This window comes from Talpa europaea (genome assembly GCF_964194135.1).
Source record: "Talpa europaea genome assembly, chromosome: 5".
Classification (NCBI taxonomy): domain Eukaryota; kingdom Metazoa; phylum Chordata; class Mammalia; order Eulipotyphla; family Talpidae; genus Talpa; species Talpa europaea.
Genome location: NC_140071.1, coordinates 98,036,379 through 98,049,047, shown reverse-complemented (window position 1 = coordinate 98,049,047; position 12,669 = coordinate 98,036,379). Strand labels below are relative to the sequence as shown.

Below are 12,669 nucleotides of genomic sequence, written 5' to 3'. Positions count from 1 at the left end.
TTATTCATAACTTCAAAGTGATGACTTAATGTTACAAAGTCAAATTAGAGCATAAAAAAGTTACATGTACCCAAGGTTATTTGAATCTGGTGTCCTACATAATACCCCTACAGACACAAAGTATAGTCAGGACATTATCTCATGCTCTTTCTTCCACCAACTCATAAACATGACAGTGGCGGACATGGTACGTGGAGATTTCCAGGTGTTTTGTTGTTTCTTGCCAGAGGCGTCTTCACAACAAACAAACTTATTTTGCTGACTCGTTTCTGAAGTAGCTCTGCAGCATTGTCAGATCAGGGGAGAGATTTCTAACAGAAAGCAGAATTCTTTTTTCTTTTTAATCTACAGATTTTTCACTCTTCAGGGAGAAGCTGGGTGTAGGGTGCTCCCACAGATTGTGTATCATTGTGCCAGGGTTGGGGTTCATGGAAAAAGTGTTCCTCAAACTTTCCCACCCATTTCGATGTAAGTTTTTTCTTATTTTCCTGACATATAGGAATCACTCAGGTTGTTTCTGAACTTCTTTCTAAAGGAATTGTCCCATGTGTAGGTGTGGATTTGGTGTGCTGTGGGAGGAAATGAATTTAGGAGCCTCCGGTGTCACTATCCAGGACGAGGACACCAACTTTTTTTTTAAATAAAAATTCGTCACTCATGTATATTTAGATGATGATCTGTAATGACGTACAATTAAAATAGTATATAAACCAATGCTACTTCAATAAACTTTTATAAAAAGAGAAACTATAGGAGGAACAGAGAGAAACAGTGAAGTCAGCCAAACTCATACCTTCCCCTACTTTAGGGCTTCTGTGCTGAGGAAGGGCAGAAGTTCTAAACTGGATAAATGATTAAAGCTTTGAAATCAACTAAATGGGCCTTAGCAATATGGTATCTTTGTGAAGTTTTATCCAGGAATTGAAATAAAATAGTAGGGGCCTTCCCGGTGGCGCAGCAGTTGAGCGCTGGGTTGCGAAGCTGCCCGCAGCCTCTGCAGCGCCGGTTCGATCCCCGGCTGCTCCCCGGCCACCGGGTGAGGGTCCCACATGGCGTGCAGACCTCTCCTGCCACCCGCTGCTCCCCTCAGCAGTGTGCAGTGTACTTTGGTCCCTCTGCCTGCTCTGTTCCCCACTCTGGCTCTGGTGAATTCTCACACCCTCCCATGCTTCTGCCTGTACCCAGTGCTTGTATAAATAAATAAATAAATCTTTTTTAAAAAAAGAGAGAAGTTTACCAATTATTTTAGCCAATTGATTAATTTTCTTTAGGTGAATTGGAAGAAATAATATATATTGTATTTTGATATATTTTATTGTTGTTAAGCTTCACCAGAGGCCTAAGGCAAAGAGTTTTAATTAAAGAAATAAATTGGCAGGAGTCTGCCTGCTCAGCGTAAGAGTATGTTACTATTTATGAAGGTGGGATTCCTTTGCATTAATTGAATAAAATACATGGCGTCTATATTAAGCAACCCTCTTTAATGTAGCCTCTAGAGTGCTGACATAAGCTATACAAAGGCATGCCTCCTGGTAATATTCAATCTTCTTCACTTTCCCCTTCTTGCTTTTCTAACAGTGTGCTAGCCTTTGGGACTCAAAAGATGAAAAAGATATAGACCATGCCTTAAGGATGGCATAATCAAGTAGGGGAGACTGACATCTAAACAAGTAATTAAAAGAACATGGTATATGTTACAATAACTGTATGCACAGGACAAGATACAGAAAAAACACAAAGGAGACTGACCCTGTCTCGGGGAGAGGCTATGAGGAAAGACTTGCAGAAGAAAAACTACATCATCCGGCTGTTAAAGAATTCATGGAAGTTCACCAGCAAAGTAGGACATTGTAGGCAGAGGAAATGGCAGGTACAAAGATGTGCGTGGTGGAGGTGTACAGGGTATTTGGTGTTTCCAAAGCATAAAGTCCAAAGTAGTGAATGGTGGAGAATGGTACTGGGACATGGGGTTGAGTCATATCATGAAGTACTTTATATACAGTGCTAAGGAGTTCAGAGTTTACACTGTTGCTGTTAGAGAACGGTAGGGTAAATGAATTGATCAGGCTTTTCATGCCACGGGCCTCTATGGCTATCACCTGCAACCGATTGTGCTTAATCAGAAGGCTCTTGGGAGCATGGGCATGGGGCATCCATGCCTGATGGTGGACACCTGGAGTATGGGGGTGTGCGCATGTGCAAGTGTGCACATCTGAGCCTAGAGTTCAGGGATATAAGGGCAGCATCACTCAGAGACAGAGGACAGCTATGGGAAGGTAACTGCAAGAGGATGAGCTGTGTGACTACAGAGAGGGAAGACCACAAGAGAATGCCAGAGACAGCCCAGAGAAAGCAAAAAGATTCACCGGGGCCTGGGAGGTTTACCAGACCCACCAGACCCACCCACCCACCCTGCACCTAGTTTTCCCACTCACTGCAAGAACCATTAAAGGATCTTAAGTAAAGGAATACTTTGATTAATTTGCATTTTATAAAACTCTTACTGGTGGTGGTAGGGCAGGTAAATGGGAAGAGACAGTGGGGTTGATAGGAAGCTATGGCCCTAATTCATATCATGAATGATCGGGAAGATCTGCAGTAGAGGGTTAAGTTGCGATAGATTTGATGGAGATTTCAAAAGTATGGAGCAACACACTTGGACTTGTTGTGGAAATGGAGAAGTACAAGTCTAAGGTTTTCAGCATGAGCAATGAAAGGGTGTGCTACTGAGTGAAACAGAGAATACAGGAAGAAAGATAATGGAGGGGGTAGGATAATGGGGTTGGGATGTGGAGACAGAAAGTATGTGATATCATACTTTACATAAAGTGGATATGAGTGATATTTTGGAAATGAGGAGTACAAGTTACCCATGAAACCATGCAGAAATATCCAAGCAGAGATATCCCCTTAGGCAGTTAGATTTATGTAATTGGAGTTCAGGGTAAAGGCCAGAGCTGAACACATAAATTTGGGGCCCACCAGCATAGAGGTCATTGTTAAAACTATGGATAAGTTTACCCGAGAGTAAGAAAAAAATAAGGTCAGAGAGTGCAGTTTTGATAGCTCTAGTATTCATGATGTAAACAGAGAAGGGCTGAAAAGAAATGATCAAAGAGCTAGGAGAACTAGAAGGGTGTGCTACTACTTTCTCAATACCATCCACCCCGTCAGTCAGCAGAAACTCATTATTAAGAATTATGATATGGGCCTCCCTGGTGGTGCAGCGGTTGAGTGCTGGGCTTGCTAAGCTGCCCGCAGCCTCTGCAGCACCGGTTCAATCCCCGGCTGCTGACGAGGGTCCCACATGGCGTGTAGACTTCTCTTGCCGCACCCGCTGCTCCCTCAGCAGTGTACTTCATCAGTCTACCTATTCTGCTCCCTGCTCTGGCTCTGGTGAATTCTCTTACCCTCCCGCGCTTCTGACTGTACCCAGTCCTTGTATAAATAAATAATCTTTTTTAAAAAATTATGATATTCCAGGCATAGGGAGCATAATAGGTACCTCAGAAAGCACAAAGATGGAAAAACTGTGATTTTTTACTATGCTTCGGTATGAAGCAAGATGGGGGGAGTGAGGATGTTCATCAAGTTAATTTAAAAAAACAGAAGAAGAAAAAGAAGTTGAGGGAAATAGGAGGACCAGTGTGGTTTGACTTAACTCATCTCAACTCTCACCCTTATTGCAGTACTCCCACGTATATCCAGCAGGATTTGATATTTACATCATCATTTGAGAGACGCCTGCTTCAAAAATTGTTTTTCACATGAAAAGCCAAGAAATTTTAGGTGATATGAAAATAAGGATGTTGAGCCATTTTTTATGTCATTACAAAAGAGTCATAGTAGTGATCATTGTCTGCAATTTTAATGGAAAATGGATAAAAATGATATATTTTAATTATTTTAGGTGAAATTTTTACTTGAGTCAATTTAATTGGACTTTACAACCATCTTGGGACACTTTTAGGGCTGACATTTTTAGTGTTTAAAGAGCTCAGTTATGCATTTCAGAAATATACTTAGCCATCAACTGGAAAGTCACTCTAAAAATGGAGTGTTACGTTGAGAAATTATTCATAGAACTTCTTTCAAAGCTCTTCCATATATGCCCTGTAATGGGGTTAGTCTTCCTTGAAGGATCTCAGACTTCAAACCAGAACTCCTGCTATGAAATCAGCTTCCATAGACAGATAAAGCCTCATAAAAATCACTGAAATAGTGTAGACATTTCCAAAACCAGCACAGATTTAAAGTTTCAGGAGAGTGTTTTAAAGACACAGATGTAAATGCCTGTACCTACAGAAATAGTGCTTTATAAAGAAAAAGGCACTTTGAGAAGATCATGACCCCACATATCCTATTCCCTCTGTGCCATGTGGCAGCTAACCAGTTCATTATCTATTTGGTTCTTAAACATTTCCAATAAGATTATTCTGAAGTTTGCCATGGTGATGTCTAGTGATGTTGAGTTGTGAGATGCAGTGGAGAGTGGGTATCTATGGGGCTTTTTTCTGAAATTCTTGGCCTACAACTTTTCAACTTGACATCCTCTTTGCTTCCTGTTTTATATAATTTAACAATAACCTTTCTTCACACTGAGCCAAGTTATCACATTCACTTTGTGACGAAATGGAAGAAAATAAGATATGCTGTGTGATAATAATGAATGCATTAAATCATCTTTCCCCAATTTTCAATTCTGTAATAATATGCTACAGTTTCCTGTTTATTAGGGCTGCATAATAGGAAGAGTTAGGGATTGTAAAGTATCATAAAAACATATTGGTATTATCATAGAAATATTTAAGTATGTAGAAATACGTTGCTTCCCCAAATTAATCTAGAAAGCTTTGTCTTGACAATGTAATTTAGCTATTTTTTGAAATATTACTGACTTACTTTGCATTACATGCGGTTTCACCTTGTGCTACACATTTCTTAAATAATGAGCTAATGTGTACCCTTCTTTTATAATATTTGCTTAAACATCAGCCTATGAATTCCATTTTGCTTTTTCAAAGAGGAATTATTTTCTCAGTGAAAATACTTGGGAAAAAAGTTCCGTGAGTTTTGCTAATGGAGCTGTTAAGAGAATCTAAAAAAATGAAAGGGAATTATTTAAAAATTGGGGCTCTAGCTCTGTTTTCCATGTAATAATTAATATTGTTGAACAGAAATAAAACTGTACAATATATCCAGGGATGATAACCAATAATAGCCACCAGTACAGCAAGGCACCGCCCGGTCAGATGAATTCTGTTCTTAGGTCTTAAAGACCTCCTGTTACAGTTGTTAAAACTTCAGGCACTGGATTTTAGATGAAGCAAGGGACTAGGGTGGGACCAAGGCTGCAAAGGAGCCTAGAAGACCTAGGACAGCAGCCACATTCTAATAGTTTACTTTAACAACCAGGACTTCTGGACCAGGACATCCACTTATATCAGCCCCATGTATATCAAAAATTGTATGCTGCATTTTAATTGGGAATTGCAGAAATGGAGATTTCAGTGGTATAAAATCAGATCTTGTTCTTCTAATTTGCTGGTCTCTAAACCTTCTGGGTGTTCAGTAGAAGGACAGAGAAGGCAAAGAGGAAACTCAAAGTAGTGTACCTGAAGTGGGTGGGTTTTTTTCACTGTACAGGTGTTTGAAATGCATGGGATCATCTGTACAGGTAAGAGCCAGCTTGTTTTCTTACTCATGGTGTATCCGTAGTACTTTAACCTACTTGCGGTTTAATAATCTGTGAATGAATGAATGAATGAATGAATGAATGAATGTGAATGGCTGCTGTATCAAAATGTAAGTTTTATTATGCAGGAATAGGAAGTGGGCACCTCTCTTGTGGCGCATGGGTTAAAGTCTCAGCGCTATCAAGCTATCAGCAGCCACTGTGGCATAAGTTCAATCCCTGGCCAGGGAGCTAATCCACATGGCCCAGCAGACTTCTCCTGTCTCTTCCACTGCTCCCTCAGCAGTGTATTTCAGTGGATCTGCCTGTTCTCCCCCATTGTCTCTGGTGAATCCTCCACCCCTCGCACCTCTAGCCTGCACCCCAGTTCTTATATGCATAAATAAAAATAAATTTTTTAAAAAAAAAGGGAATAGGAAGGTCAACAGATCAGGAGAGGTTTGTTATTGAAAAGATATTTGTTAGTCACAGTTCCCAAAAGGAAGAAACACTTGACATGATGCACGGGGCCACAAGGAGAAGAAGCAAGGTATGTTAGGAGGCTGAAGGAACAAAGGGAAAAATATGGGCAAGAACTTTTAATGTGGTTTCTGTTGGAAAGCACACAAGGTAAGCAGACCTAGGAGGGCTAGTTTGAATGATTTCAGTGGACTTTGGGGTGTGGGGTCTCTCTCCAGGTGTTTGGTATCTGGTTCTGGGTGGGTAGGGCAGGGATAGTAGTCCTGAGTGAGCATAAGAGCTCAGTAGAGGAGGAGATGGGTGTATGGATTCTGGATTAGTTAATTCATATGTGAAAGATGCCTTCACAGGCTAGTAATTTACTATTTCTAGCAACTGGCTAGTTCTGGGAGGGCTAATCTCACTAAGACTAGACACTGATCATGCCGAAGCATCAGAAACATGGAAAATAGAATGTGTGATTAATCCATTGGCCATGGGAAATGACGCTATATCCTTTTATATTCAAAGGTCTGGTGGAGGCAAGTAGAGATATTCTCTTTCTTTTTTCTTCTACCATTCTTTTTAGATCTGTGAGTAATTTAACATAGCACTTAATGGTATTAATTACAGCTAAGATCTATTGAGCCCTTATGATGTGTTCAGCACTATATAAGAACTCTACATGCATCAACACAATTAGTGTCCCCACCACCCCATGTGGTGTGGATAGTTTATATTCTCATACACAAGCAAGTAGGAGCCTTCAGAAATTACAGAACTCAGTCAAAGTCACTTAAGAGTTGTGTGTCTAAATGTTGGGCAGTTCCTCTCACTGGACTATGCCCAGTTGCCATGAGAGAGTAAGAACCATATAAACCAGGCGGAATCAATAAATAAGCTCCCATCACACATCTTTTTAATTGGAGCAGTCCGCTAAAAACAGTTCATTGTTTGATGGAGCAACTGTCCAGAGGAAAGGAGACCTGTTTTGTGGTTTCTGTTCTTGATTTGACATTTACTAAGAATGGGGATGTTGGAAGGATGAAATGTGTGACTCTGCAAATGGTTATTTCTCTTTGTGGCATTTGTGCCTTACTTCATCTGGTTCCATGAAAGCTTGCTTTGTAGAATAGGACTTAGAGTATGTGAGATGTGTGCCCAACCTTGGGAAAGCTCAGTGCGTGTGCAGAACGTGTGCCAACCCAGGAATGTCTACAGGACTGACGTAGTGCCCCGCATGTCATCCTCGGTTTTCCTGATTTCTCTTCTTCTTTCTCTTTCTCCCAGCTTGCCATCAGTCCTGTCTCCGGTGTGTCGGGAAGAGTGCATACAACTGCACAGCCTGCTGGCCAGCCCACGCGCTCCTGGATGGGGAGTGCTTCTCCCATTGCCCAGATGGATACTTTGACCAGGCAGGCAGGTGTACTGGTGAGTATGTAACATGCCAGGGCATAGTTCCTAGGCCCATGTTCTTTTTCATAATGCAGTCAGACACTATAATTAGAAATTTGTCATACCAAAGGGTGAGGACTGGGCTATAAATCCTTGTCTTGAACTTGGAGTAAAGGCACAGTGTAAGCAGAACAAGTGAAATCTTGTTCTTCCAATAGGAAAATATCTGTGAAATGAAACAGTTTAAACCCTGCACATTCAGCAAGGAATGGGTTCTGTGGTGGTCATCACGGACACAAGCTCCCAGAGACCCTAGCATTTGTACAGGATCAGGCCTTTGGCATTAATGCTGTACTTTTCAGCCCACTTCCCCGGGCTACAGCCTAATAGAACAAAAGGAGAAAGAGGTGTTTATTTTCTTCTTTGACATGTCAATCCAATACGTTTTTTTTTAAGAGAGCCTTTATATTTCAGTACGGGAGATTCTAGAAATTACTAGTTCAGTGTTTTATTGGCATTGACAAAATACTAAAGTTTAAGCACCTTACTTTAGCACTGTTTTCTTGTATCTATTAAAAGACAGAACACATTCTATCGTGATCACTATTTTATTTTAAAAATAGACTGTTGTGGCCAGCTTATAGGAAAAAGCCCATGGTTATGACAGTTTATTACATGTATTTGTGGAGCTGGAAAACAGGTAGTATACATTTATAAAATATTTAAAAATAAGTTAATACTTGTTAGATTCCTTTGGTCTCAAACTCCAAAAAGGAAATTTAATGTGAGCACAAATCTAGACGATTGAAGATCAATATTATAGTTCCTTTGGAATCTTCTTTACCCAAGTACCTTTTTAATCTCTCTAGGCCCCCGATGGGCTCCTTGCTTTAAACACCTTATCAAGCACAAGTGGAGAGTGATCCTGGTTTCTTTGTCATTGAGGTTGTCCTTGAAAATTGTCTGTCCTTATGTGTGTTCCCCCTTGTCCATCCAGTTGTTTTTGTGTGTGTGTGTGTTTGTTTCAGAGGGTAAGTTTTAAGTAGCTCTAACTCTGCCTCTGTCTGCTGGAAGCCAGCAGATGGATGGGACCATGAGCAGCAGGGCGCCCAGGTCACTGAAAATCCACTAGCAGGGAAGAGGAACTGGGTGGTAGAAATCATCCTCAGACCACTAATATCTTTTTGGCTGGAGGATTCAAAGTTGAGAGCTTTAGGAATGCAGGGGTGAGAGCTAATGCCTGCCTTCTAATCAGCAGTTCATTTTCTTGCTTTTTTTAAAAACTCTTTATCTTCTCCTGGCTTCTCACCAGAAGTGAGAGGCGGCTGATTTTACTCAAAATCTATGCCTTTGCTTTCCACCAAGTCTGAGCCAGAAGGGAATTTTTTTGTTGACAGTTCTAGCAAGCTGTACCCAGCTCTGGTCCCTCACCTCCCCTCCTCTTGGAATGAGACAGGCTTAGACCTCCTCGTCCTTGGCAGAAAAATCCTTCCATCTCCTTCCATGTGCTCACTCCTGCTGCCTGCCTTGGCAGCACGAATGCATCTGCAGCTGCAACTTCTTTTATTTCTTGCCATCCTTCTCTTTATTGCCTACACCAACTGTGACTCACTTGTTTTTTATTTAGTATAGTACCTCTGATTAACTTGGTGGTTTTTCTGGGGGAAATACAGGTCTAAGGAGTAGAACTTCAAATACAGTTCATGATAACCACCTGAAATCATCTCTTTCCTGTTCTTTGTATTGTAAGAACGTATTGCTGCTGAAACAGACATCCACGTTGTGACCTGAGGGAGAGCAGGCTGGCAACTGAGTCTAGTGAGAGGTTTGGTTCCCCTTGCTGTGTATGGTTTCCTGTCTATCTGCCAGGAATTTCTGAGAAGTGAAATGGCTCCCCTCTTCTCCCAGTCTTGCTCTATTTGAATCATGGTATTTCAGGGAGGGTGTATCTTATCACTTACTCTTCTGCTCAGTGTCTGTGACCTGAACCAATTCATTTGCATAGATGGAGGATCATGTTGACTTCTCTGGAAAGTGCAGCCAGTTACTCTGATATTTATTTATTTGCTTATTTATTTTTTTAGTATAATCTAGCTAAGTAATATTAACTTTAAAAAAATATTTTTTTATTTTCTTACATCGTCATTCATTTTTGTACAATATTTGATTTCTCCCCTCAGCTGTAATTCCCATAATTCTCCCACCTCCATATCTTCCATAAACCATCACCATAATCCCTTGTGCTCTTCTCTCCCCTAGTTTGTTTACTCTCCTTCCTGCAAGTTTTGCCTTTTTCTTGACCCTTTGTGCAGTTTCCCTATATCCCCCCATAAATGAGACCATATGCTATTTTTGTTTTTCCTTCTGACTTATTTCCCTGAGCATAATCCCTTCTAGCTCCATCCATGTTGCTACAAGTGGCATGAGTTTGTCTTATTTGATTGCTGAGTAGCATTTCATCGTGTATATATACCACATCTTTTTTTTTTTTTTAAATTTTTAAAAATTTTTTTACATCATTGTTCATTTTTAAAAATGTTTGCTTCCCCCACCCCCTCAGGTGTAGTCCCCATAGAATTTCCTTCACCCATGCACCATCACCTCAGTCACCTGTGCTCCTCCTTCCTTCCCTCTGATCCCTCTCCCTCCTCCTCCCCTGCAGTATATATTGCAGTATATGATTTATAATTGTCTGTTTTTGCTTTGTTATATTTTGTACTGTTTTTATTTATTTACACTCCTGGCTTATTTCACTGAGCATAATTCCTTCTAGCTCCATCCACATTGCTGTGAATGGCATGAGTTTATCTTTTGGTGGCTGAATAATATTCCATTGTGTATATATACTACATCTTCTTGATCCAGTCATCTCTTTTGGGGCATTTGGGTTGTTTCCAGGTTTTACCTATTGTAAATAGCGCTGCAATAAACATAGGGGTACAGGTGGTCTTTGGAATCAATGTTTTTGTGTCCTTTGGGTAGATCCTAGTGGTGGAATTGCCGAGTCATATGGTAGCTCCATTTTTAGTAGACTGAGGAAACTCCAGACAGCTCTCCATAGTGGTTGGACCAGTTTGCACACCTTGGCCCATTCATCTGTTTTGGGGCATTTAAGTTTTTTCCATATCTTAGCTATTGTAAACAGTGCTGCAATAAACATAGAGGTGCAGGTTTCCTTTCAAATTAATGTTTTTGTGTCCTTCGGGTAGATTCCTTGGAGTGGAATCCCTGAGTATATGGTAGATACATTTTAAGCAATCTGAGGAGCCTCCACACAGCTTTCCATAATGGTTGGATCAGTTTGCATTCCCTCCAGCAATGTAAGAGGTTACCTTTGCTGCACACCCTCAGTAGCATTTGTCATTGACAGATACAGACCATTCTTACTGGCGTGAGGTGGTACCTCATTGTAGTTTTGACATGCATTTCCCTGATTATAGGTAACATTGAACATTTTCATATTCCTGTTGTTCACTTGCATTTCTTCTTTGGGGAAGTGACTTTTGTAGCTCTTCTGCTATTTTTTTATTTCATATATATATATTTATAGATTTATTTATTTATACAAGCACTGGGTACAGTCAGAAGTGCGGGAGGGTGAGAGGATTCACCAGAGCCAGAGCGGGGAGCAGAACAGGCAGAAGGACCAAAGTACGCTGCTGAGGGGAGCAGCGGGAGTGGCAGGAGAGGTCTGTTGCGCTATGTGGGACCCTCACCTGGCAGCCGGGGATTGAATCAATGCTGCAGAGGCTGCGGGCAGCTTCACAGACCAGTGCTGAATCGCTGCGCCACCAGGGGAGGCCCTATTTTATATATTTTTACATCATTTTTCATTTTTGCACATTGTATGCTTTTTCATCTTGGTTATAGTCTCCATACAATTCCCAGCCCCTCTTCTGCCAATCTTTTGATTGGATTGTTTGCTTTGTTTTTGTTGAGTTGTATAAGCTATTTGTAGATCTTTGATATCAGTCACTTATCAGTCGTAGCTCCTACTCAGTAGGGTGTCTCTTCACTTTAACCAATTGGTTACTGTGTCTTGCTGTACAGAAGCTTTTTTACTCTGATTTTTGTGGTTCAGGATTCCATATTCTATTCAGGGAGCATATTTTCACTGATAACATGTGTGTATTGGTCAGACGTGTGTGTCAGACTTATTTAGGGAACTTCAAAAGATAGTTTATGTTTAAGGTTGGCTCTTAATGTAATTTGTAGCATGTGTTAAATGCTTCCTGGACTGACATGCTGAGGTCATAATTCCAATTCTGTTGCTTGTTTCCCTAGAATGCCATCCCATCTGCAGGCAGTGTCATGGCCCTTTGGAATCTGACTGCATCTCCTGTCACCCTCATGTCACCCTTAATGGTGGGAGCTGCAAGACCAGATGTAAGGAAGGGCAGTTCCTCAACCTCATGGGGTACTGTGCAGGTGAGTGAGACCTTCTTAGCCTCAGAAATCAGGGCTGAAGGCTGGGGTTACTTGTCATCTGATTAATGCTCTTTTTCTCATTTGTCTCCTCTCTGGGAACTCACTTCACTGGTTCCTCTCAGACACTTAGTAAATATATGTGGATTCAAATGGAACATTAGAGTAGCACTCTTGTAGTTTTCCTGAAAAAAATGTTAACTACTCATGTTAATGAAGAATGAAATTATAATACATACATGTGATACACTTTTAAGATAGTAAAATGTATTTTCAAAATAGTCACTCTGAAGACTGCCTGCCTTTTGTCTACATTTTCTTCTTCAACTTTTTGTGGAAAATCTTTGCCATCAGCCCTAGCAACAAAAATTTAGGGAGAATAACCTAAAGGTAAGTCAGTGAAACTGAGATTTTTCCTCCTCATTTTAATACTTTGATATCAAAAAAGAAATGCATTAGGAAAGCAGCCTAGAATTTGGATAATGATAAAGAAGTCATACAGTGTTTGTGTTCATCCGTCCCTCATACAGCAAATATCCTTGAGTGTCAACTAAAGGCCAGATGCTCAGAATACAAAAATGTTAAGTAAGATGGCCCTGCCCTCAAAGAGCCTACCATCTAGAGAAAGGAGTCTATAGGCTAGTAGGATATTGTATGTTTCTTGACCACTTCTCCAAATTGTAGAAGAAACTTGAAGAGTTTTGCTTTTATCAGCT

At 40.7% G+C, this 12,669-nt stretch overlaps 1 protein-coding gene across 1 annotated transcript in view; it reads left to right on the top strand.

Annotated features, from left to right (window-relative positions):
* FRAS1 (Fraser extracellular matrix complex subunit 1) overlaps positions 1-12,669 on the top strand; it is a gene marked incomplete at its 3' end in the record, with an annotated part of 442,801 nt that overhangs the window by 253,054 nt on the left and 177,078 nt on the right. Inside the window, exons 19-20 of the mRNA XM_084232972.1 lie at positions 7,424-7,564; positions 11,813-11,956. Of these exons, the coding sequence (XP_084089098.1) occupies positions 7,424-7,564; positions 11,813-11,956 (285 nt within the window). The remainder of the gene's footprint in view (positions 1-7,423; positions 7,565-11,812; positions 11,957-12,669) is intronic.